This window comes from Apiospora aurea (genome assembly GCF_038362705.1).
Source record: "Apiospora aurea strain CBS 24483 chromosome Unknown utg000004l_segment0_segment0, whole genome shotgun sequence".
NCBI lineage: Eukaryota > Fungi > Ascomycota > Sordariomycetes > Amphisphaeriales > Apiosporaceae > Apiospora > Apiospora aurea.
Window position 1 is genome coordinate 4,254,970 of NW_027117391.1, and position 25,646 is coordinate 4,280,615.

The 25,646-nt window shown below is 54.1% G+C and overlaps 7 protein-coding genes across 7 annotated transcripts; 2 read left to right on the plus strand and 5 right to left on the minus strand.

Annotated features, from left to right (window-relative positions):
* Positions 1–114: 114 nt before the first annotated feature.
* Positions 115–2,127, plus strand: PG986_006091 (SNF2 family domain-containing protein; the record flags this gene model as incomplete). Its single annotated transcript, XM_066842313.1, has 1 exon — positions 115–2,127. One exon carries the CDS (start codon positions 115–117, stop codon positions 2,125–2,127), a length of 2,013 nt encoding a protein of 670 aa, XP_066702175.1.
* Positions 2,128–3,370: 1,243 nt separating this feature from the next.
* PG986_006092 (Acyl-CoA desaturase) lies at positions 3,371–4,841 on the minus strand (the record flags this gene model as incomplete). Its single annotated transcript, XM_066842314.1, has 2 exons — positions 3,371–4,506; positions 4,568–4,841. The coding sequence occupies 2 exons, from the start codon at positions 4,839–4,841 to the stop codon at positions 3,371–3,373; spliced, it is 1,410 nt and encodes a 469-aa protein (XP_066702176.1).
* A 3,388-nt stretch (positions 4,842–8,229) lies between these two features.
* Positions 8,230–11,159, minus strand: PG986_006093 (Receptor-interacting serine/threonine-protein kinase 1; the record flags this gene model as incomplete). The annotated part of the gene is made up of 2 exons (XM_066842315.1): positions 8,230–10,128; positions 10,200–11,159. The coding sequence occupies 2 exons, from the start codon at positions 11,157–11,159 to the stop codon at positions 8,230–8,232; spliced, it is 2,859 nt and encodes a 952-aa protein (XP_066702177.1).
* A 4,837-nt stretch (positions 11,160–15,996) lies between these two features.
* On the minus strand, positions 15,997–19,365 carry PG986_006094 (Lon protease-like protein; the record flags this gene model as incomplete). The annotated part of the gene is made up of 2 exons (XM_066842316.1): positions 15,997–16,158; positions 16,219–19,365. 2 exons carry the CDS (start codon positions 19,363–19,365, stop codon positions 15,997–15,999), a joined length of 3,309 nt encoding a protein of 1,102 aa, XP_066702178.1.
* Positions 19,366–20,535: 1,170 nt separating this feature from the next.
* On the plus strand, positions 20,536–21,381 carry PG986_006095 (uncharacterized protein; the record flags this gene model as incomplete). The annotated part of the gene is made up of 1 exon (XM_066842317.1): positions 20,536–21,381. One exon carries the CDS (start codon positions 20,536–20,538, stop codon positions 21,379–21,381), a length of 846 nt encoding a protein of 281 aa, XP_066702179.1.
* A 171-nt stretch (positions 21,382–21,552) lies between these two features.
* On the minus strand, positions 21,553–22,452 carry PG986_006096 (uncharacterized protein; the record flags this gene model as incomplete). The annotated part of the gene is made up of 1 exon (XM_066842318.1): positions 21,553–22,452. One exon carries the CDS (start codon positions 22,450–22,452, stop codon positions 21,553–21,555), a length of 900 nt encoding a protein of 299 aa, XP_066702180.1.
* Positions 22,453–23,500: 1,048 nt separating this feature from the next.
* Positions 23,501–25,156, minus strand: PG986_006097 (mannan endo-1-6-alpha-mannosidase DCW1-like protein; the record flags this gene model as incomplete). Its single annotated transcript, XM_066842319.1, has 3 exons — positions 23,501–24,403; positions 24,492–24,877; positions 25,075–25,156. The coding sequence occupies 3 exons, from the start codon at positions 25,154–25,156 to the stop codon at positions 23,501–23,503; spliced, it is 1,371 nt and encodes a 456-aa protein (XP_066702181.1).
* Positions 25,157–25,646: the final 490 nt, after the last annotated feature.

Sequence of the window (25,646 nt, forward strand, 5' to 3'; positions counted from 1 at the left end):
CCGAACTTCTAAAACATCAGAAGCAAGGTCTCCATTTCATGATGACTAAAGAACAGCCGCGCAAGCTCTTGAGCATCGGCAAAACACCGAATTCGTTTTGGCAGCTTAAAACGAATGTTAGTGGCCAGCAGAGCTATTATAACGTCATCACCGGACAAATACACCATCAACCACCCCCCCGAGACGTTCGGCGGCATCCTTGCAGATATGATGGGCCTGGGAAAGACGCTTAGTATCCTTTCATTGGTGACGAGCACCCACGATGCAGCTGAAGAATGGTCCAAATCAGCGCCGGTGCAGCCCCAACCACCTGTGCACAAGAAGAACCAGGGTCAGTCGCGGTTCAACGTACCCACGCCTGAGCCTCTTGCGTTGACCCGCATCTCCCGCAATTCTCGAGCCACATTGCTCGTGTGTCCTCTGACCACCATCACAAACTGGGAGGAGCAGATCAAGACACACATCAAGCCCGGGACGTTCTCATATTACATTTACCATGGATCAAGTCGTATACGAGATCCTAAGAAGCTCGCCCAGTATGACCTTGTCATCACAACGTATGGTTCTGTGTCGACCGAGGTCAATGCTCGTCACAAAAGACGGCCTGGACCCCATCCACTTGAGGAGATTGGATGGTTCCGGGTAGTTCTGGACGAAGCGCACATGATACGTGAGCAGTCAACTCTACAATTCAAAGCGATTTGCCGCCTACAGGCAAATCGTCGCTGGGCAGTCACGGGAACGCCTGTACAAAACAAGCTTGATGACTTGGCAGCTCTACTTGCATTCATACGACTCCAGCCATTCGATGACAAGAGTAAGTTTACTCAGTACCTTGTGGCACCATTCAAGGTCTGTGATCCCGAAGTCGTACCCAAGCTTCGGGTCCTCGTGGACAGCATCACGCTCAGGCGCCTCAAAGATAAGATTGACCTGCCTCCTCGCAAGGACCAGCTCGTGAAGCTCCACTTCTCTCCGTCCGAGGAGAAGCTGTACAAATCCTTTGAGCGAAACGCGCAGGACAAGGTTGCGGTTCTTTCCTCTGGCAGAGATAAGATGGTCGGCGGCAAATCCTATATCCACATCCTGCAATCCATTTTGAGACTTCGTCTCATCTCAGCGCATGGGCGCGATCTTCTCTCCGAAGAAGACCTTGCACTCGTCCAGGGTATGACGGAGGATTCGGCTATTGATCTTGACAGTGACGATGACGACAGACCGGCTATTGGTGAGACTCGAGCTTATGAGGTCCTCGAGCTGATGCAAGAGACCAACGTTGACAAGTGCTTCATATGTGACAAGAAGCTAGGCACACGAGAGGGCAGCACTGATGTAGAGTCGGACAAGGAGGACAACATTCTCGGCTACCTGACAGCATGCTTTCACTTGATATGCCCATCCTGCAAACCAACGTGGGATGGTGAGACGGGCAATCATGGTACCGGTCGATGCCCTATGTGCTCCTCTCATATTCGACTGTCTCTCACGGAACTTCGGAAGGACAAGGCAGATGTGGAGCATGATACCCATCATAAGACAGGTAAGAAATCGAGCTCCCTAGAGAGCTACTCTGGCCCGCATACCAAGACGCGTGCGCTTGTAGAGGATCTACTCAGGACCAAGGCCCAGAGCGAGGCCACACCGGACGAGGCACCCTTCAAGTCGGTGGTGTTCTCCGGCTGGACGTCCCATCTTGATCTGATCCAGTTAGCATTGGACAAGAATGGCATCAAATATACCCGTCTCGACGGGAAAATGTCGCGAAATGCGCGTACCGCTGCCATGGACTCCTTCAGAGACGACAATTCAGTGCACGTCATACTGGTTTCCATCATGGCAGGAGGCTTGGGTCTCAACTTGACTGCAGGCAGCAATGTCTATGTCATGGAACCCCAGTACAACCCAGCAGCCGAGGCGCAGGCAGTCGACCGAGTACATCGACTTGGACAGAAGCGTCCTGTTCGAACGGTTCGCTATATCATGGCCAATAGCATCGAGGAGAAAATGCTCGAACTTCAAGAAAAGAAGAAGCAGTTGGCCAGCCTCAGTATGGATCGCGGCAAAGCCATGGACAAGGCCGAGGCCGCCAGACAAAAGCTCATGGACCTGCGGAGCTTGTTCAAGTGATTCGGCCATCGGGCTCTTTCCACATCTGCTCGTCTTTACGGTTTACGATACATGGTTTTCACTACTTCTGCGATATCTTGGGCAGAGCATCTCAGGCGTTCAATGGACTATCCTATTTGAGCTCATCTGGACTCTTATCCAGAGTTTGGCCCCTTTGGCGGGCCCTTACAGCAAAAGAACGGTCTTGCTTATGACGTTCGGGCGGGGATGACCTTGCCTGAGAGACGGACATTATAGGGGGTTAAGCCTTGGGTGGGAAGAAGCCATTATACACCCCAGGCGTTTGAGGGGCCGTCACACTTCTCACATGGCAGCGCATCTACTATTTCGAGTTTCGCTTTTTCGCTCTTCCCCTCCTATTTGATACCAGCCGCAGCCAGCTACGGCAAAGCATGCGTTGAAGCTTCTCACCTTTCTTCGCCGCAAGATAGATATGTAGACCCCGAAATGAAACCAATTCAGAAGACTGACAAACATGCTTTGTGGCCAAGTAGGACACGGATGAGGCACCTGCAAATTGGAGAGATGGAAGAAGTGGTCGACGTGATGAGCAGACACCTCACCACCTATTGGTTATTCCGAGTTTGCCTTAGTTGATGAACAAGATGGAGCTGCCCACTTGTGTTGCTTGCTACGTAACTGGCTGACGCATGCTTGACATCCTGGTCTTGTGTTTTCCATACACATGTACTTACTATTGTAAATACGGCATGTTGAGCCTTTCTTATCAACTGCACCCACCGCACACATTCAGATGCAATGTCGTTGGACATTTCGTTGAGCTAGCATGTGAAAGACCGAATCGGGCGTGACAGCAGAGCTGCTACGTAGTTGACCCATGTTGTTGGGAAAAACCGTTCGGTAGCGGCGGGTGTCCAAACCAGGCACCATTCCATTGCCAGCCAAGCCGCTTGGTTCGAAGGGGTTCGCCCCGAAGCGGAGCGACTGCACATCCACTGGCCACGTAGAGGGGTGCCACACGCTCTGCTGAAGTATAGGCATCTGGCAACTTAGGTAGGCACGAAGAGCAAGAAGAGGCGTGAAAGAATGAATCGCTTGTTGATATTTATCGCTATTGCGTGTCAATTTGACCAGAGTAAAACAGTACTCTTTTATTGGAAATCAGCCAAAACCAAGTCATGATGTGCCAGCCATGAGTTTTCCTGCATACGCCATCTAAAACGCCTCTAATAATGCTATGGACCTTGTCCTAATAATCGTCGACAAATGTCTAATGTCCCAGCTATGCCGCGTCAGCTGCGGCAACCGGTTGGGCAATGCGAGTGACTTGGTCACCGGCGCGCCAGATTCTCTGGCCGGTTGAATCATTGACAACGGCAACATCCTTGTTCTCCGACTGAGCGCGCTTCCAGATTTCCACCTCGCAGCCACCGCGCAGGACACCAACTCTCATGGTAGAGAGCAGGTTGTGGGCAGCGTTGGAGTGGAGGTAAACACCACCGTTGAACATGGCCGTAGCGTCCTTGCCAATGGCCGACGAGATAAGAGCCTTGCCACCAGGGTGATCCTTGATGAAATCAGTGACATCATGAATAACACCAGCGATAGCAACAAGTCCCTTGCCGCTCTTGGACTGGGCAACAAAGTCGTCCCAGTCAACAACGGGAAGCTGCTCAAGAGGAATGCCCCAGTCAAGTCCGGCGCGCTTCTGGTCGAGCTTCTTCTGGAGCTGCTGGACACGACCCTTCTCGATTTCGTTGGAGCGGAACTGCTTCAGATCGTGGGCGAGTCCAAGCTGCTTCCAGGTCCAGATCATCCACTTGGTAGGGTCGTATTGCCACCACTGAATGGCGTTGCGGTAGTCCGAAGGGAACTCGTGGTGGAAGTTGTGGTAGCCCTCGCCCAGGGTGACAAGAGCAGTGATGACGTGATCACGGGGCGAGTTGCGGTCGTCGAAGGGCTGGTCACCGAGCCAATGGGCAAGAGAGTTGACGCAGAAGGTGGCCTGCTGGACGAAGAAGATGCGAAGGATACCGGCGTAGATGAAGCCGCCGAGGTAGTCACCCCAGCCGAGGCCGCAGACAAGCGTCGGGAAGAGCAGACCCATGGCCAGGACCGACTTGATGTAGTGAGTGTGTTGCCAGACAACGACGGGATCATCGTTGAGGTCAGTAATGTCGGTACGGCCAATGCGCTTGGGGTTCTGCTTCATGACCATCCAGCCAATGTGGGAGTAGAGGAGACCCTTGCGGACGGAGTAGGGATCCTTCTCCGTGTCGGTGTATCGGTGGTGAGAGCGGTGGCCTCGGGACCACCATCTGATGGAACCCTCAACGGCGCCGGCGCCCATAGCAGCCAGGTAGATCTTGAGGGGGAGGGTTGCCTTGTAAGAAGTGTGAGACCAAAGTCGGTGGTATCCTGTTGACTCATGTTAGATGAGGGATTCGTTTCTTTTTATGCGAAGATGTGCAAGACATACCAGCTGTGATGCCGAGACCGGTGTTGAAGTAGTAGAAGACGGCAAACAGAGCCGTGGCCGTGTAGAGGGGAGTGAAGTAGGCACCGATGAGGCCCATGGCGGGGACGCCGAGGATGAAGTAGGTGTTGAGCCAGTTGACATGCTTGTACCAGTTGCCCCAGGTAATGGGGGTCTCGGTGATGTGCGGCTTCTTCAGGTCATAGCCAGCCTTGCGCAGAGGCTTGTAGTCGGTGGTGCCGTCAGGGAAGACCTGAGCAACGTTGGACTCCGCCATGGTGACGGCGGTAGAGAATGCGATGGGATGGGGAAACAAAGCTGCAAGAGAGAGAACAGGAAGCAGAAGCGTGCGGTGGGATTGGGGGATTATATTTGACGTGGCCGCCTCGGACTCGGGATCGGCTCAGCTCAGCAACTCAAGCTTTGGGGGAATTGGTGGGAAAGGTACGAAGCAGCCAAGGCGAGATGGCGGGGAGTGGATGGGCAGAAGAGTGGCTCCGGCCTGCAGCGAAATGGGTTCTGGATCTGGGTCTTACTGCTAGTCCTGGGCAGCAGCAGTCTGGGATCAGGGCCTACTGTGGCCTACTGTGGCCTACGTTCTCCCCAAGGAAATGACGACCTACTACTACGGCAAGCCGGGCAAGCCAGGGCAAGCATTGGGAGGGGAGGGAACCTTTATCCCTGCCGACAAACTGCCTTCTGTCCGGGGCAGTAGCAGTAGCGGACGGATTACGCCCGCCCCGTACTTGCCTGGCCTTATCTCCTACGTCGATGCACACCACCGATAATCAGCAGCCAACGATTGCATCAATGCATAGAGACAGCATGACCATAGTGGCAGAAGTTCCTCTGATGAGAGCTTCCAACCGTCTGGTCAGGGAACATGGAGTCGCAAAGGCAAAGACGACGGGCGGGCAGTAAGTGCAGCAGGTACCTACTCAGACTCAGACTCAGACTCAGACAGTACGGAGACTGAAGGAGGAGGCAAATACTGTAAACGTGGGGAAAGCATTGTGCTGTTTTGCGCTTCTGCTGACACCTTCATTCCTGCCGGTTTCAAAACCCATGCACCATGTACGTCTTTTTCCGTGGCGGCCGTTTTTTTCTCTCTGTTTTTCTTTGCCTTTGCCTCCCTCCTCGGCTAGTATTGTAGGTAGGTACCCAGATGAGGTACGGGCGGCGTGGCGTGGTGGTTGTTGGGGGGCGACTTGCAAGAGGGTTTTTTTTGTTGGGAAGTTTCAACTGACGCTGATTGGCTCGCAGAACTAGGGTCCTTCCCGTTTGGGGGTGGCTGGCATTTTTCCCATTCGAGCCCCAAACAAGGCACGCCCAGATCCATCTTATCGGACTGTACCGAGTACCTAGGTACCTCTAATCAATCTTTTCCCAATTGCGCCGCTCAATTAATTGGTCCCCGCATCCCGAATCCGAATGGACGAGGAATATCTGACATGAATCCCCATCCCATGCCACGCTTCGCTTCCGAGCTCATCAGGATCGAGGGGCTGGCTGTCCAAAGCAGGCGTCAAGCCAGTTCCGAGCGGCGGTTGAAAGGTGGAAGTTGGAAGTTGGAAGTACCAGACGTCTTCACCTTCCTGACAGGGACGCACCTACCAGCTGAAACAGGTTTCAAGGCTGACGGGCGGCGGGCGGCGGGCGGCGGGCGGGGACTTCCCCCAACTTCTTGAACCCCCAAACTTTGCTTTCCTACTCCTTCTCGCGAGCATCGTTCGACAGCTCGTACTACTCGACAATATTGCGATTGCGGGTTCCTAGATTGCCGCATCTGATCTAAGATCAGTCGCTAATTATAGGCCGTAGCTTGTCCTGTGGCCGTTGAGGCCAATACACTTTGTTCTGATGCGGCCCTACAGGTTGCTGCGAGCGCAAGAGGCCACTCCAACGAAGCTCAACAGAACGTAACGTCGCAGCTATATACATACCTTAGGTACACTCCGGCAAAAAACCAGCATCCGAGAAAGCCGATCTTTGTCCCCATGGCACCTCTGGAGAAAGCGCGCGGGCGATTGGCGAGTAGCCGGGCGGAAATAAAACTACCCCTGCAGCCCCTCCAAACCTAGGTTAGCTGCTTTTTGTTCTGGAAGCCTTTCTAGCGTCTTGATCGGCAGTGCTTGGCTGGCTGGCCAGGGGGTGGCCAAAGGGCGGGAACGCCACCCGTCCCGCTGTCAAACGACGAACCCATCAGCCCATCCATCTTCAGATGAATCGATCGTGAACAACGTTCAGCAACTCTAATGAGCATCTCAAACCCTGAAATCGTCAGCATGGCTTTCTGAGAGGCCTGTGCCATCTCATTGAGGCTGAGTCTAGGCCGAGAATGACAGCCAAGTATTTGCAGGGGCTGTCGCAGTGGCTGTCATCCAAGTACGAATTGAACAGGCACATGCCACTCGAGCATGGTGGCGTCGAGGAGTGTGATCAGTCAACCGTAAGAGCTACCCCTGAGTTTGGTCATCGCCATGAACGTGGGCTATTTTGACGTCTGATATACGCCTGCAATGAAAGCCATGTCAGAGCGCATGGCATCAATGAGGAGAGCAGAGATGAATTTCGTGTAGTAGATAACTAATCAACCCCCTTAGCCTCTCTTGACTGCTCCAGCGCTGGCCGAGACTAACATTTTCTCGTCGCTAGCAAAGAGACCCAGCTGCTCCGTTGTAGTGCTGTTAGCCGAATTCTCGATAGGACAACAGTCGGCCAACCTTAATCCTCTGACTTCTCCTGCCCCTTAAATGATGAGCGAAGCCATGAGCTAAACAATAGCAGGTTGTTGTTCGCGGAAAGAGTATGGCCACAAACGGACTCGAGGCTACCGAGGGCTGAGAGCACAATATCACGAAATATACGGAGTATCCTGTGAGTGATTCCTGTATTGACAGGTACTAGAGGTGTCGAGGGGCCGAGGGGCCGACCTTGAATAGTACGGGCGGCAATGCCCCGGGCGTCTTAGCCGAATATCTGCCTGATAGGACAGCCATCCGAAACCAATGGCGACTGCAGCCAACAACTCTACACTGAAAAGTGTCTGCTTGGGCTGCAAAGCTGGCCAACAAATCTGCCCACAGGCTACAGCATGAAATGCATGTTGCCACTCGCAGTCCCGAGGTGTTAGCGAACATAATGAACTGAGAGATATCCCCCAGTTGCATAATGCATACGCAGAATCAGACCACTAAGCAGTTTTCGGGCAATGGTAGAATACATAGGGATGTGGATTATCTCATTAAATTCGTAAATAGTACAGGGTGTAGTATGGACATAGCAGACTACTATCGTCTCTCGTTTCAGGCATTCGTTCGATACTGGAAAGCCAACCAGCTTGCTCGCCTCCGCTCGATGTTGCACTGATAAAAGGTAAGGTAGTCAGTCATCCAAGAAGAAACAGAAAAAAAGGGTTTCGGCAGCTAAGATGGTTCGTTCATTCCGGTCGTAAAACTCCGTTTGCATGCCGCGCATGCCATGTGGTAAATCCTCCTATTTGCTTCATTGTATCGGTATCATTCCGGAATTCGAAGAAGCGATGCTGCTGAAGCAAGTGGTGCGCCGTTCAAAAACCGCCCGAGGCCAAATTTCCGATAGGGAAATAAAAAACAAACAATAGAGAAAATATAGCCTCCCTAGATGCTGTATGTTAATGCGCCCCTTTACGCCTTTGATGTTACGTTCTGTGTTGCCGTGTGGCTTGAAAGACCGAGATCCTCGTCTGAACAGATCTTCTGTCGAAATTCGCCATCCTGGACGATGTGGCCTGAACCAATACCGGTCAATTCACTCGGCATGTTAGGCTGTGTTCTATTTTGTGGAAGAGTAGACCCTCCCAGCCGGCCTTCCTTCCGTTCAGCCCTGTCGTAGGTATAACTAGGACTAGAGTCTGACTGTGTCTCGGTGTCTTCGCGTGTCTCGTGATCTAGATCGGTTGGCGTCACCCTTTCGAATGAAACTCTGTCTTCGCCAGGTCCTTTATCCGCTTGCCTGGGAAATCCGCCTAACTCTTGAATGTCCCTTTGGACGCAAGTAGAGGTTCTCTGAGCTGAATTTGACTCATGTTCTGTGGCCTCGGATACCTTTGATTGTGCCATTTCCTTTGTTGCCGCGGGCTCGTGAGTTTCGGCAGGCTCACGGGCGCTGGTCGCTTTGGGCCCAGAGGTTTGGCCTTCCATATCCTGGGCGGGCGTCGGTTCATCCACGCCCGAAGATGCATCTGCGATGCGGGGTGTTGGGGGATCCTCGGTATCGTCCACAACGATCTCCGGCGGAGCAGAAATCCCTTGCGCTGGCATACGAGATATTCCCTTGCTTCCGTCAGGGGTCACTTCGTCATCAAGACCCCCATCGCCCCCGCTCACCGCTCGGAGGTCCTCCTCTAGTCTGTCCGCAACGGCCAAACCCTCCGCAGCGTGTACGTCTCTGGGTGTGGGTGCGTGTGGATCGTGGGAAGATGAGCTTCTTGTTGATGGGACGTCATCATTCCCATACCACACCGGCTTTCGTGCCTTGTATGGCAAGTCGCATCCGGAATTGCTGGGGAGCGGGCTGGGAGGAGATCGACCACGAGGTGGATAGTAGTATGAGTCGTCGGAGAGACCGGGCGACTCGGCATGCGATTGGCTGCCAGCACCGAAATAGGACCAGTCGTTCCGAGGAGTTACAGTCCTAATCTGCGGCCGGCCACGTTGGTCGTAGCTATCCACCAGATATTCTTGTACGGAAAATCCATCCTCGACGCGAATCTGAGGACTGTTGAAGTCGTCGCACTGTTGTGTTTCCGGAAACATGGTCACAAGTGTGCTGGCTTGCAGACGAATCCGGGGGTTCTCGCTCAAGCAGTTTTCCACCATGTTTCGGTACCAGTGCGGGACTTCAATTTCGGGATCCAGGCGGAGCGGTCTTCGGTGGGCTTCGGGTTCGTCTTCTAGCGTCGCAAGCGCCCACAGCACCATCCCGAGTTGATAGAGATCCGACTTCACTCCGATATACATTGAGATCCGTTGGTTGCTGTCGATGAGCGGGGTTGCTTCCGGCGGCTCCCAGCCGACTGGGCAGCCACGCCTGTTGATGTCTATGATTTTGGCATTCCGATCATCGTCGATTACAATGTTCGAGAGGGTAAAATCCCCCTGTACAAATCCAGCTTCATGGATATCGGCGAGGCCTTGGACAATTTGCCGGGCCCATCGTTCTCGCATTGCCCAAGACAGGACTAGACCGTCCTCTTGTGAATCGTAGATCAGATCAATAAGGGCGCCTTGTGAAGCGTAATCAATGAGAAGCCCCTTGACACTCTCATCATTATCGTCAACGACTACACCGTAGAACTTGATGACACTCGAAGAGAATGCTAACGCGTTGAGAGCATTCACTTCATAGAGAAACTCGTCAACCGTATCTGGGCCAGGGATCTCCTTCTTGATTAGAGTCTTCTCACCAACTCGAATCTTGTAAACAAACCCCGACATGTGCGAGTCAAAATCAAGGTTGCGTTCTCGGATCCGTTTACACCGCAAGTGTTGTATCATGCGAACAGTAGGGTAGTGGATGATTTCCTGTTATCAAACCGATAAGTCATGATTCCTTTTAAGCAGGCGAGAGCATCCGAGGCAAGGAGACAACCTACATTTACATCCTCCACTACATGTACATGCAGCCTACCCTCAGTCGTCTGGAGTTTAAGATTGGTGACAGTCTCATAGAATTGAATGTCATGGAGACTTTCTCGAATTGCTTCGTATATCTTTGCGCTTTTCTCCCGCTGGAATTTGGTGTCTAAGAGGTCCTTCTCTAGGGAATCATCAGGTGCATTCCTATAGTCCAATGAAATTGTGACACGACGCCACAAAAAGTCGTTTTGGCGAAAGGTGACAAAGAACTTTTCTCGTTTCGACTTGTCCCGGAAATGCATTGAAAGGTTCAAGATCCATTTTGATTCCAATTCCTCATGGATTTGGGCTTCGTATAATGAAGTCGTGGTAGATCGCGCACCCGCTGTGGAGGGATCCCTGGAGGGATCCCTAGAATGGATCCCGAGCGGCGTTCCAGGGCGGAGAAGCTCCCTATCCTCAGGATGATCGATATCCACGGCGCTTACGCCCCCGTCCAGAAAGTGTTTTTCCCCGACGGGGCTGTGCGGCACCGACAATGTCTGCCCAGCTGTGGTTACAGAATACGTATCATCAAGGAAATCCGGCGCACTCGCCCGAGGCAACTGGTGCTGCTGGCTTGCATGGGACGGGCTGCGGGGATGGTTCGCTCTTCGATCGACGGACACTGCCCTCCGCTCGGCTTGGGTGGGCGCGTTTGGTTCGAGCTTGTCTCGTCCTTCGGATTGTTGTCTCTTGAAAGTCTTTGCGCGCGGTAAGCCTGGGACGACCCTCCGTGAAACGCGGCGCATAAGGTCCTTGGTAGGCGAGGCCGGTCTGCTCACTTTCTCGTCCTTCTCGTCAGCCTCTTGAGCCGCGAGTTCAGGCGAAGGAGGCGTACTGTGCTTCCACGACATCAGCTTCTTGAAGATGCCCGAAAACCTCTTGCTATCGGCCGGCGGGGACTCGTGCGACGGCAGGTCTGCCTGTGTTGCCATGTTGGCGGAGACTCGGTGAAAGCTGAGGTGGTCGACGAGGGGTCATAGGTGTCTTGCTCCAGGAAGTTGCTGCTCCGCAAGAGGAAAGGGTGGGACCGACTATTCGGATACAGCAGACGGGCTAGAAAAGCTTTGACAGGTTGGTGGGCTGGGTTGCTCCACGTTGTCGGGGTGGTTGGACTTGACGTAATCTCGACCAGGCGAGTGAGGCTTTCGGCCATACGAGACGCGTCTCGCAGCGGGTTGTATCAGATGAAGGGCCCCCGAGGAGGAGCAAGGTGATTTGGCGGAAAAGAGGATATCCTTGGGGCGGAAGCAGAAGCCAGCAGAAGCCAGCAGGACAACGTCGGGGTATGTTTGTCGAACGCAGGTCTATGCAAGCAACCGATCTCGATAGGCAATCGAAGCTAGAAGTTATGTTGGTTGGAAAGTTGGGTCGTCATGAAAGAAGCGCAAGCGAGCGTATGGCAGCCAAAGCATGGAACACGAGCACCACCACCACACATGCAACGGCAATGACGAGGTGGTCAGTCGACGGGTGCGGCGTGGGAGTCAATTGGGGTCGAGTGAGGCGCCCACGATGTTATTGGTGAAGAGTCACAGCCCGTCCAGTCGAGGGTCCGAGGATGGGGTTGGTGTTGTGTTGGCATTTGGGCGCGGCGCCGTGATGGGATGGATGAATGTCTCTCGTTCTGATGGTGCTTGGGCGTAGCTCTAGCAAAAAAAAAAAAAAGGTCGAGGTCGGTTAGGGCCGCAAAGGTCGACCATCTCCATCGCACACCCTGAAAACATGCAGGAGGAGATGAAGCAGCAGCAGCAACAGTAGTAGCAGCACAGAAGTCTATGCTGCAGATGCGGGCAGCGGAGACGTGCGGTAGCAGTACATGGCGGCAGTACCTACTGTAGCATCTCCAGTTTCTCCCCTCTACCTACCTCGTGCGCGACAAGATGCTTGCGGTGAAGGCAGTCAGCAGCAGCATCCCACTAAGCGCAGGCATAGGCAGGCACAGGCACCCGTCTAGGCCGCTTACAGTTAGGGTGACGGGCAGCCCATCGGCTTAGCTTAGGCCGGGGTTGTTTCTTCTGTCAGTGCTTGTGGTGGCCGCAGACTCGCAGTGGTACTAGTAGACTGGTGCTAGCACCCTTCTGGCTCGGCGAGGGGTTCACGGTTCGTGGTCGACAGGGATTGGCCGACTTTGTTCTTTACATACAACCACCATTTCAACATGCTTTTCTACATAGTGCTTCTCTCGAGCAGGAGGTGCATGCATTGTGCAGTATGGCTATACTGCGTGGCCTGCATGTTCAGAGAGCACCTGGCAGTCGGCTACCACAGACAGGTAGGTACATACCTAGGTAGTGAGATGGATTATCGTATCGATACTGAGTGATGACTCGACCGGAACCCTCGCTGCAACTACGTCAGGGTCGAGGGCTTACTTACCTGGTGGGGGGCTTGTTTCTTCACCCGTTTGTGTCAATTCAACTCTGTGATTGACCGGATTCTGCTGATGTGTTGTACAACTGACGAGGGGGCCGTTCTCATTTTCGCCAGGTATATAGTGTATTCCAATGTAGGTGCGGGCAAAATGCTGGTTGGCAAGAAACCCGTGCAAAGGAAGAGGCGTGCCATGCCAACCATCTGCGGCTTTGGGCTTCGGTGCATCGTTTTCTCTCCAGTCACATCCCGTCTTGGATGTTGGATCGCTCTCCCTCCCGCCTCATTTGGCCGGACTGGACATAACCACCTTGTTTGCAACCCAGCTAGCCAACCCTTCTCTTCCCAAGTCGCAGTTCGGCGTTGGCTCCTTGCAGCCGCCGGGGCTGCCACCCTGTGCCTTTCCTCTGCTCCTTTTCTAGACGTCTGCAGAGTCGCACAGCCGTCAGAATGCGACGGGAAGAACCGTGGTTACTGTTTTCAGTAATGTGCCGAAGTCTATACACGTATCCACTGGAGACCTTTAGGTTAGGCTACGGGTTTAGTGCCATGCCATGCCATCTGCAGCCATCAAAAGTGCAATATTGAAGACGTGAGAAGCCGTCGCTCGCTCACCCGGTCGGCGAGCCCGCGGCGCATCAACTGCCTGTTGCCTCGCCTACCTGGCTTCATGTCGTTTCTCTCGCCAAATCCTGCAAATTCTGGCTCAGACAAGCAACGGGTAGCACGACGATGCACCGTCATCTTACGAGAGACTGGACGACTAGGATCTGTCGGAGAATCTGCCGCTCGAGCGGGGACCATTCTCTTGCAATGTCTCACTTGATCGCGCTGGAGGGCAACGAAAACCGCTCGAGGGCGTTACGGTCCGGCCAGTGTCGTTTCTGGGGAACCAGTCATTCTTGCGACCTGCGCTGCCCATGCTCCTTCACCTGCAGACTCGTTGACCGCATCTCTGCTGTAGCGGGTTATGGATCTCGGCTAGTCTAGCTTGGAACTAACAAACTGACACTTTTTCGGATTCGTACTGACCTGCTTGAGGAATCGGTCCTGTCGGTGAAGGTCGGCCAGGGCAGATAGAACCTTTTGCGATTACCTACGATCGACTTTCTCGCACACGCTGCGCTGGCATGGCCGGCGGTCGCGGTCTATCGTCATCCGCTGCACCTTTGGGCCGCCCTCACACAGAGGAACGCCAACACAGACCACCAGATCGCTTTGTACGATTTTTTCCATCCCGTACCGAAAGAGGTTGGGGGGGACTTTTTAGAGACAGGATGACGTGTGATGGGGCACTGCTCCAAGCTATAGACGCACATTAAGCGAGGAACGAACCAGTGGTCCAGCGCACGGCGGACTAGCACGGCGCTTTAGTGAGCGGCCCCTTCTTTAGGCCCCGTTCAGCATGTCACCTTGTCCCTCAAGATTGTCCCGAAACGTTACAACTGGGACATGCCAGATACATGAAAGTCTCCAGGTCAGACCAAAAGAGGCATGCGACGCAGCAAAAGCTAAAAGACCGACTTGATACAAGCACACACACACACACACACACACACACGACACATGGCGTCAGGATGCCTGCCCGGCGCTGAGCCGGAACAAACGGGTGCGGCGTCCGTTGACTTGAGCCGCTTTGCTCATCTCCAACCCCAATACCACCTAGGCAACCTAGGCTGTTGCTAGGTTACGTAGTTCTGCGACAGTATATGACAAACCGACTGGACTTTCTATAGCCCCGGCCGTTACAGACGATTGGAACCTAACCCAACCACAGCAGAAGCTTCCGATCACGCGGCTACCTGATCTGATCTCGACCCGTGCTGGTCGCGTCCAATAGTCCACCCCCCCATCCGAACTTTATCAGCCCTATTACCCGATCTAACCACTCTCCAACCAAAGAGGGCACAGACTTGGGCAGCGATACATATATTCCTCGTCGGTGCATGCTCAGCGCGGCATGGAAAAGCGAGGCTGGTTGTCAAATATTGGCTAGCAACGAATGGCTCCCATGTCATTTCTTCCTGCGCCTACCTGCATGTCTACTTACTCTCTCCTGTCTGTACAGGCCGTACCGGTACTTACGCAAACCCCCAGCAGCCGACTGGATGTATCGATGTCATGTCGGTGTTAGAAACGGCGGCTGGGGTCCTTCTCTTTCCTCTTCTCCGTCTTCGTCTTCTTTAGCCGTCATTCTCGTCTTCTCTCCCACGCTCACGTGAACGATCTTCGATGTAAGCGCGTACTCCCAGCAGCCATGAAGCTCTGCTATATGCGTGCGTACGTGCGCGCGTGCGTCTTCGCCCCGTCTCCTCTCTTTCAATATGCCGCAGTCGCCGTAATATACTAATAGCGTGGAGTTGCCCCTCCTGCGCGATTGCAAGACCCATTCGTGGCTGGAGTAGCGGCAGATCATGTACGAAATAGTGGTATATCGAGATCGAGAGCGTATGGTGCCTACTACTGGTCATGGCTCTCTGGGTTCCATCCGGGGGTACCTTTACCTAACGATTGGCACTCGTTCCCGCTGCTGCCCCCACCCAGCTTGCTTCCCCCCTATATGGATAGCAGTAGGTACTATCATATATATCCAAATTCAATGCGACGCAATCAACGCAATAGTATATGTATTGCTGACTCCCGGGACGCACAACTACGCAAGCGTACCTTCAGATCTTTTTCAATCATTTCCAACCGGCGCGCGGGGCCCTCAGAGGCCAACCAGCCAACCAGACCCCAGCCGATGCGCTTCCTCTTCCTCGTCCTGCTTTCTGATCATTCCTGTGTCGGAGGGTTGCGGGTAGGCGGGTTAGGGGGTAGCAGACGAGTTGGGCACTTATTGGCCTCATGAACTTGATGAGTTGTACAAGTCACTAGTCCGCAAACCTTCCGCCGTTGGGCACGCACACTTTGCTTTCCAATACCCCCTCGTGACCGCGGTTACGTTTTTTCTTGTAGTTGATAGATAGGCCCGGGAGCTGGCTGACTAGATGCTCGTCCTACGAGGCTTACGACGGCTTATGTTGATACACCTGCCGCATTCTCCGTCGCACCTAGCTTGACAATATGCACCAAACATTCGAGCAAAACATGTACAATCAGTAGCGTAAGCCCGGAACTTGGCGCTGCCGTAACCTGGGGGACTCGGTTCCGGGATAAATGGTACCGATATGGCATTGAACGTTGACATGATATTTATACAGTATCCTGCAATTGGAAGCCTCCCATGCTTAACATGGAGGATTGTCCTTTTTTTAATACAGTGTATCGCTGTTCGGTAAAAGAGTAGAGGAGTTGTTGGGTCGCCTCGAACCATGTCGTCGACTCGTGTAACCCCCCATGCGCCGAAACGCCCGGTAAATGTGATGCTGCCCTCTTTATAATACACCATCTATACGCTTATTCATCCTTCTTCTCACTCTCCGACGGGAAACCATGTTCCTTCTTCCACTCGCAGATCTTGCACTTGTTGGCAAGCTCTCTGTCGACGTCCGGGAAAACGAGCTCGAAGACGTCCTTGTACCAACTGGCCGGACGGCCCTCAATACCCTCCTTGATATTCTGTGTAAATCATGGTTAGCATGGCACGTACATTTTCAGTGGTTACTAGGGCACACCCACCTCAGGTAATTCCAGCCAGTCAGACATGTTGTCCTCGGGGAAGATGATCATCTTGCATCCTGCTCTGCGCGCAGCCACCGTCTTCTCCCTCAAGCCACCAATGCGGAGGACCTTTCCTGTCAGGGTCAACTCGCCAGTCATTGCCACTGTGGGGCTGATGGCTTTATCCAGTGCCAATGAAAGCAGCGAAGTCGTCATCGTAACGCCTGCAGACGGGCCATCCTTCTGCACTGCCCCTTCGGGGACGTGCAGATGGATCTTAGCCTTGTCGAAGAAGTGGTTGTCGGGGAATTCTTGAACCATCATTGATTTGGCAAAGGAGTACGCAATGGTCGACGACTCTTTCATGACTGATTTCAGGTTACCGGTGATCTCAAGGCCCGGGCGGCTGCTTGGCCTCAGGGCAGACTGCAAGATAGACTCGATGTACATGGCAGAGCCACCCATCTGGGTCCACGCAAGACCCATGGTGACACCGGGCGGCGTGACATCGTATAGCCTGTCCGAGGTGAAGACCGGGGGTCCGATGTAGTCCTTCAGGTTCTCCTTGTCGATAGTAACGTGGACAGTATCGGGAACCTTGAGAGCAACCCGGGGCTTTTCCGTTGTTTCCTGTTCGGATGCCTCGGATGTGACAGGATTCTTGTCTTTCTCCTTCTCCTTCTCTGCCTCTTCCATAGCGGCCTTGCCCTCTTCCGTTAGGGCCTCCTCCTCCGGCAGCGCTTCCTCGCCGAGATCCTGAACAATCTTCAGCGCCGACTTTCGATAGATCTTCTCGATCTGTTTCTTAAGATTGCGGACACCCGATTCACGGGCATATGATTTGATCAGCTCATCAATAGCCTCGTCGGATAGCGTCACATCGGTACCCTTTAATCCTGCCAGCTCCTTGGCGGCCGGGGCGAGGTAACGGTCTGCGATGGCCTTCTTCTCGTCTGACACGTATCCAGAAAGTCTAATAACTTCCATACGGTCGAGAAGGGGTCTCGGAATGGTGTCCGTCATGTTGGCTGTGCAAACGAACAGGACCTTCGATAAGTCTACAGGTACGTCCATGTAGTGATCCAAGAACGAGCTGTTTTGCTCGGGGTCAAGAAGTTCAAGTAAAGCAGAGGAGGGGTCTCCCTGATATCCCCGCCCAATCTTATCGATTTCATCAATAAGAATCAATGGGTTCTCGGTCTGGCACTTCTTCAATGCCTGTATGACTCGACCTGGCAGAGCACCGACGTAGGTGCGTCGGTGTCCTTTGATCTCGGCCACATCCGTGAGACCACCAACACTGAATCTGTAGTATTGACGGTTGAGCGCCCTGGCGATAGACTTGCCGATGCTCGTCTTGCCAACACCCGGAGGACCCACGAAGCAGAGGATTTTGCCCTCGACAGTGCCACGGAGTTTTCCAACAGCAATGAACTCCAAAATGCGATCCTTGACGTCTTTGAGACCGTAGTGATCTTCATCCAAAACTGTCATTGCGTTCTTGATGCCGAAGTTCTCCGCGCTCCGCTGTCCCCAAGGTATTTGCGTAAGCCAGTCGAGGTAGTTCCGGGTGACGTTGAACTCTGAAGCGGCGGGTTCCAAGTGAGCCAGCTTGTTGATCTCATCGTCGAAAACCTTGCGAACAGCCTCGGGCATTGCCAATTTGTCAGCCTTCTCCTTGAACTTCTCCACCAGTTTGTCCTTCCCATCGGACTCGATTCCGAGCTCACGTCGGATGCCCTTCATCTGTTCCATCAGCCAATACTCTCGTTGTCTCTTGGTGATTTTCTGCTCCACATCCTTAGTGATCTTTGACTGCAACTGAGCATTCATCAACTCCTTTTTCAAGACGACAAGAGCCTTCTGCATTCGCTCTTCCACATCGAGGCTTGCCAGGACTTCCTGAAGCTCACCAGGCTCGCCAGCGGAGACAGCAGCAGCAAAGTCTGCTAGCTTGCCAGGCTCTGCTACAACATTGCCAGTCGACTGACTCATTGAGAAGGTCGATATTTGGTCGCGGAAAAGACTGTTCATAGTGGCCACCTCCTTGAAGACATTGACGATCTCATTTGTGATAGCCCGGATGACCTGGCTCTTAGGATCGAAGGGCTGTTCCGTCAGGTTCTCGACATTAACGAGGCTGACCGGGTACTTCCGTAAGAAGGAAGTCGGCTCATACTTTTCAGTCTGAGCCTCGGTGCTCTTCGGAGCAACCGCGCCTTCTTCGAAACTGGCAACTACATCTCCCTTCTTTTCCCGCTGCGCTTCCTCATCGGTCTTACTGGGGATAGGCTCAGGAATCTCGGGCTCGCCATCGGTTTTCTTGGACTCGGGTGCTCCGGGCGGGATCAGCGTGGAAAGCTTGATGCGGCGATGAGGGTACAGGATGGCCGTGAGGCTGTTGGTTTCGCCGTGAACAGGAAAGGCGCTCGTGATTTGCGCAAATACACCGGTATCATATACATCGTCGGCGTTGCGGATGATGTCATCGTCGGCGTTTTCGTCTTTGAATAAGAAAGCCCCGACGTAAGGCTGACCACGCTTCATCATTTCCATGATGGCAGCGGAGACGTTCGGATCCTTGATCGTTATGGCTTTATAGAACCCAGGGAATAAAGGTCGCTTCGCTATGGGAATGGCCATGACCTGTGGGTACACGTCGGGCACTGCGGGCTTCTGCAGCGCCTTATCTGCGCCTTTTCGTCCCTTACGACCTCCGTCTCCGGGTCCATCGCCACTAGAGCCAGAAGAAGCACCACCACCGGCTGCGCTGCTGCCCTTGCCGTCTGCCGCCTCGCCCGCAGCGGGTGAGTCAGAGGTGGTACTCTTGGCTTCACTGGGCTCGGCCTCGTTGACGTCTTCGACTTTCTTCTCCAAGTTGGCCTTTTTCTCCTCTTCGGACAAAGGCTCGAGCTTTTGGTTGAAGAAGTCGTTATCTTTTTCTTTCCGTCGTGCGGCCGAGGTGGAAAAGCGAGCTGTCGGTCCGAAGCCGGGATGTGAAGCGGAGGTCGGTCGTGGGCACGCGACCAGCTGTTCGGTGCGCGGGCAGAATGCGCTGGCGCCTAGCGAATATGACCGGCAGAATGCGGTGGCATGGAGACGTTGCGCTGGCCTTCGCGACGCTCTTACCGCGAGCTGCCGCGACAGCTGTTGGCGACACAGCATGGTGATGCGGCGGGCTGGCTTACGGATATGGGTTTGGAGGGGCAAAATGGCCTCGAGGGAGAAGGAAGGATTACCGCAGGGTTGAAGAAACAAAAGAAAATTAATAGTACAATTGCAATTACCGACCAAGTTCGAAATCTAAGTATGCAGAATGGAAACCCTGTACCAATGACAAGTGGTGATGGGGGAAATCTAGATATCGTTGGATCTACGAAACCGCCTTAATAATCCAAAAGCTCCCGATGGAAGAAAGCTCGGACGTCAAAAAAGACGACATCATCACCGAGCGCCGAGGAAGGAGCTCTCTCTTTGCCTTAACTTACCGTAGAAGCGGCTAGATTCTTTTTATTAATCAATTAATGAATCAATGGTATTTTTTAGCGCACAAACCAACCAACATCTTAGCTGTTCTAGGTACATCGGATCACCGCCTGCCAATGGCCTCAATAACTACATACCTGTACTGCCCTACATGTAGTCAATATGTCGACCTAGAATAGATGGGCTATTATGTGACATTTGCTTAACGTGAGAATGAAGTGATGATACCACACCTTCATTTTCTGCCCGCATCACCGAGGGAGGAGCTCTTTCTGTCTGTCTCTCTCTCTCTCTCTCTCGTTACTCCTCATCGGCCCGGTCTGGAAAGGCCGGCCCACTACGACCAGGTGGGTTCAACTGTAGGTTGCTTGTACACTGTACATGTGCTCGATCTATCGGCTGGAAGCAATCATGCCACTTACCCTGCTAAGGACCCAAGGCAGCAGTAGACCACTGTATTGAATATAAGGACATGCCTGAATCTCTATACTCTTCAGCTTTAAAGGGAATCGGCACCATGTGAGGTCTTCTCAGTACATGGAATGGAATGGCAACGTATGCGCTATGCTGGAAGGAACCCGGGGGGTTTTTAAGACCAATGAGAGAGTCCCGTGCCTTCTGTACTTGTGGTGGTTTAAGCTACCTGCCGTACTCCGTAGAGGGGTTCAATTGGACCCCTATGCGGCGTGAATCAACATTGCTATTTCCTTCAACTACCTTACTTAGACTGTCTATACGAAACTGAAACCCTCCCAAAAGGCCATATCTCACTTTTTACAGACGCATCCCAACTACTTACTAGTCTTCATTTCAAATTACTAAAAGAAAGAAAGCTCCCCCTCGCATAAAATGGAAGGCATTGACCCCATCACCGGCCGCCCGCTGGCCTCAGACGCCATCCAGCGCGTGCTGTTCATCGCCCCCAAGGTGCACGTCTACAACATCCCGCCCATGGTCCCGGGCAAGGGCCACGTCGCCGCCGGCTGGACCGCCGACGGCAACAAGCGCCAGATCTTCACGGCGCGCCTGCGCGTGCTGGAGACGGCCGAGACCGTGCCCGGCGGCGGCGGCAACACGGGCGGCGAGGAGGAGGAAAGCGAAAAGGTCAAGACGGACGTGGTGCTCGAGGACGCCAGCAACGGCCAGCTGTTCGCCGCGGCCCCCTACACCACCGCGGTCGTCGTGGAGCCCGTCTCGGACAGCTCGCGCTTCTTCGCCGTGCGCGTGCAGGACGAGGCCGGCCGCAAGGCCTCGCTCGGCATCGGCTTCGAGGAGCGCAGCGACGCCTTCGACTTCAGCGTCGCCCTGCAGGAGGCCCGCAAGTCCCTCGGCTGGGAGCAGCCCCAGAACAACGCCACCGGCGGCGGGCCCAAGAAGGCCTCGGAGAAGAAGGAGGAGGAGAAGCGCGACTACAGCCTCAAGGAGGGCGAGACCATCACCGTCAACCTGCCCGGCCGCTTCGGCCGCCGGAGGCCCGACGCCGGCGAAACCAGCACTTCGTCGTCCGAGGGCAGCGCGCCCCTCGCGTCATTCTCACTGCCCCCGCCTCCCTCGTCGGCGTCGTCGACACGGGCCCCGGGCATCCTTCCTCCCCCACCCAGTGCACAAAGCTCCAAAGTCCATACGCACCAACGTGGGAAGCCCTCGGCAGCAGACTTAGGATTCGATGACGGCCAGAATGGGGAGTTCGCTTGAGGTTATTGGGCGGCAGTTTCCTACCAAGCCGCGGGCTTGGTTTTCTAGGGGGTATCATTACATTCTAGATGCGATGCGATAAATACTCAAACTGTCTTTCCTGGCAATCCAGATCCCATCGTCTCCACCCAACCAACCCAGGGAAGCCGCTAGTTCTGTCGTGCATTCTCTTTACTCCTCCGCTATGTAACCCATGCACCGATGACCGCTGCCTCCGCCCCCGTCCCAGTTGTAGTGCATGGTGGGTAGGCTCCGACGCCGGTCTGGTAGACGTAAATCAGGCAGTACGGAGTTGCGTGACGGTCCAATCCGCTTACCAGTCTCTGCCTCATAGCTTGCATTTGACCGAAAACTTGAACGACTTGATGGGTAGGCAGGCTGCCCCACCAATGATCGCACCTTACCGATATCCTGAGCTCCCGAAATACGACGACCGCGATCCGCCCCGTTAGGTGTGTTAGAGTGCGGGTACCACTCTGGTGTGTTTGTCCACGTCCCAGCAGCTATCGAAGGATAATGCGGGTTCACCGACCAGGCATGCTGTTGCTGTTGCTGCTGGGTGTAGTTGCCCACAATATCAGACCCAAGGTTGTGGCGATGATAACTCGAACTCGCATCGAACCCCCTTTGGTTTTGAGACCAGTCCAGAATACCGCCGCTGCCGTTGCTCCAGCCCCGATCGCACTGCGGCTGTCCTCCCTGCTGCCGCAGGAAGGCTCTCTGCTGTTCCACCATGTGCCAGCGCTCCCGACACTGGATCTCCACGTGGATCTCTCCCAACCGGCCCAGAATCTCCTTTTCCCGGTCGACGGTCTCGTTGATGCGTCGCCGGAGACACACGCGGTCTTTGCGCGCCTGCCGGTGCTCGTGGACGCTGCCGAAGTCGTATGCCTCGTCCACCGCGGCGATCCGGGAGAACAGGTCGCGCGCCCGTCGGTCCTGTTCGCTCAGAAGGTATTGTAAGTGCTGGCGCTCGCTCTCGATATGGTCGAACGGTCGCGGATGGTTTGGGGGAGAGGTATGGTGGCGAAGACGAGAGTTCCTTGCCCGATGTACTAGCGGTTCTGGCATTGTTGGTATTACTACGACTGCGGCTGCTACTGTTGCCACCGCCCTGAGGGTAGCCTGATAGTTGGTGTTGCTGCTGTTGTCCGGGGCGTTTGTATCCTCGCTGATGGAAGTGGGTGATCCAGAATGATTGGTCACGGCCCCGCGGTTGCTCTCGTGTAGCCATTACGAAGAGATAGTAAGCAGATATCAGAGATAGTCCGAGTAACGTTCTTGGGAATGACAGGTACAAGTTGACCGACGAGCTATGCTCTGGGTGAAGTATGAGCGTGGCACAAGAGCTCATGTTGATAGAGACCCTCTCTGCTTCGGGGAGCGTCACCCCATGGGCACACTCCCGGATATATTATTTCGATCCCTAGGACCCTGAACTAAGTCCAGTGAAACTACACCCATGAAGGGAATTCTAGAGCCGCAAACACAGCAAGTCTTCCTTAACCTCCGTTTGGACAGGGATGCATGGTCCAGCCAGGTTGCAGGTCTCAGTGCAAGTGCACAAAAGAAGTCGCGTCTGCTCTGAAATATATGTACTGCTGGGCTGTCGGAAGCAGGTTCTAATTGGTTCAAAGCTATTGGTGCCCTGTTCTACCAGGATACCCCCTCAGTCTCCAGTGTTTGGGGGGGGGGTGTCTTAACCCTCTTTCATGCAGGCAGTAAGGCATCTCCTGACTCTGACTACAGATGCTGTGTAGGCCACCGTCGGGTATGTATAAATAGGCAGTAGCCCTCCAGAGCTAGTATTGCTATACTTCTTGCCACTTGCAGTTAGGCTTGGTACCCTTTCAAATGAGACGGCGTCACAGCTTTGGTTTTAAATAGGTCTGGAACAGAATTCGAATCATTGAACCAAAGTACCTAACAATTTGAATGTTACAACAAAGCAAAGTAGCCAAGCCCACGAGATCAACCTTGGAGGAAATAATACAACCGGCATTCGCAAATGATTGAACATATGCCAAGCAGCTCCAACCTATTCAAGTCCTTCGTTCACCTATTTCTTCTTCTACACCTGTCTTGCATTTCTTTGCCGACACTACTGAGACCTCAACCATCATACTGGTCTCCATATGACGAAGCCAGCTACGAAGCTGACCATCATAGTTCGCCATTTAGGAGGAGATATCCATGAGCCAGCACTTGATGTCTCCGTAGGAGACGGAGCCGGCGACCCGGACTCAAGCGGGTCAGGCGACGTCGACTGATGAGGGTTAGGAGTCGTTGAGTTGGGGGGAGTGGTGGTAGTAGTAGGAGCAGGAGACTCGTGGGAATCGGGAATCATACCCTTCACATGCTGGATCTCGCCCGCCTTGAAGGGGGGCGTGGCTTCCTGGACCAACAGGCCCTGGATGACCTCCAAGGCCGACATCTGCTGCCCGAGGCCCGTGCTGCCGTCGAACCCATCCACGTACCATCTCTCGCCGCAGAGGGTGCCGTTGGCGCCACCGGAGCAGGCCTTCCCCGCCGCGGCCGCGGACGTGTTGAGCACCGCCTGGACCTGCGAGAGCGTGGACGGCATCATCTGGGTCGTGGCCCACATGAAGCGGCTCAGGTACGCCTTGAAGCTGAGCATGTCCGTGTTGCACCTGCCGACGGTCTCGCAGGCGTGCTCGAACATGACGCCCGTCGCGTTGTCGAAGGGGCCAAAATAGGAATCCGTGGCCTTGAGTAGTTTGTTCGTGCGATCGCCCCAGGTCGCGTCCCCGCGCGTGTGGTTGTAGAGCACCGCCGCGCCGTAGAGGTAGATGCCCTGCGAGTAGCTGAAGGAGACCGGGTTGACCTTCTGGCAGTCGTCTCTGCTGTCGGCCCCGTCGAGGACGTTGAAGTCCTTGTCGATGAAGCCTACGGACTCGGACCAGTCCCAGATCTTGGTCGCCCAGTCTTGGTACGTCTGGTTGCCGGTAGCACGAGCAAGCCGCGCAGAGAGCTGGAACAATCCGCCATTGCTGACAGAGTTCTAATTTTCATATACAAGAAAGGCATAATGAGTTCTACTATCCCACAATTTGATCAAGGATGGCCGTGTGTGCTCGTCATCGACGTACCTTGTAAGTCATGCCATTGGGGTTGCTCTCGAAGATCTGCCAGGCCAGGCCACCGCCACAGGCCGTCGTGTTCCAACGAGCCACCATCGAGTTCCATATGTTCTCCCCCATGGTGAGCCAGGAGGGGATGCTGTCGTCGGGCTGCGGGAGGTTGCGCTCCGCTGCCTCCAGAACGGTGAATGACCAGAATGCCTGGTCGTCGTTCCCCTCGTCGCCTTGATGGCGGGGGACCATGTAGTCGAAGTTGGGCCCCACCTGGGAAATCAGTGCCTGAGTGATCACGTCCTTGTACGAAGTGTCTCCGGTGTAGTGTTGGTAGTCCAGCATGGACCCCAACACGCTCCCGATTCCCACCAGTAAACCGGCGCCGGGAATACGGCAAGCGTCTAGGAGAACAGTCAGCGCAGCTCGAGATCGACAATGCCCTCAAAGGAAGGGTTCACCTCGGGGGTATTTGTGACATTGCCGGTATAATAGGACATAGTCCCGTACGCAAGTGTCGAGGCGACACTGCGAATTGAAGCTGCGGTTCTAGGGTCAACAAATTGTCCCCTAATGATAGAACAAAACAGCGCCAACTTACAAACATCATTGATGTCCAGATCTTTGGGGGCCACAAAACTGCCAGCCAAAGCGGCCGCGCCATGGACGGATTTGACGAACATCCTGCTTCTACAGAGAGATGTCTATAGTGAAGCGAGTTCGATGGCCCTATGTCGGCTGTGTTCGTAGGAGATGAGAGTGGCGAACAATCTAGTAGTAGACTTGATGGGCCTTGCTTCCAGAAGGAAATGGGACCAGAAAATATAATGAGCTGACGACAAGCACCCAATGCGTTCCATGTGCCGTTGCAATGAAGAGCATACGACGGCAAAACGGAAGTAGAAGCCGTGGTGCGATATCATCAGAGTGGACAAAAGGTCCCGCAAGCGCAATTGTCACAGTCCACATGAGAGTTGTCCAGAAGGTACAAGGCGATCGAAACCAACGGACCGCAGCGCCGGTGATGACATGTCCGACAATCCAGACGAAATGGCCAGCTGGTATTGGGAGAAGATCGATATCAATTGGCGGTTGCCGGAAAGAATGCAGGTACCGATTTTGGCACAGCACAAATTTGAGGTCTTGTACCTGGTTCGCCGGGATGATCCTTTG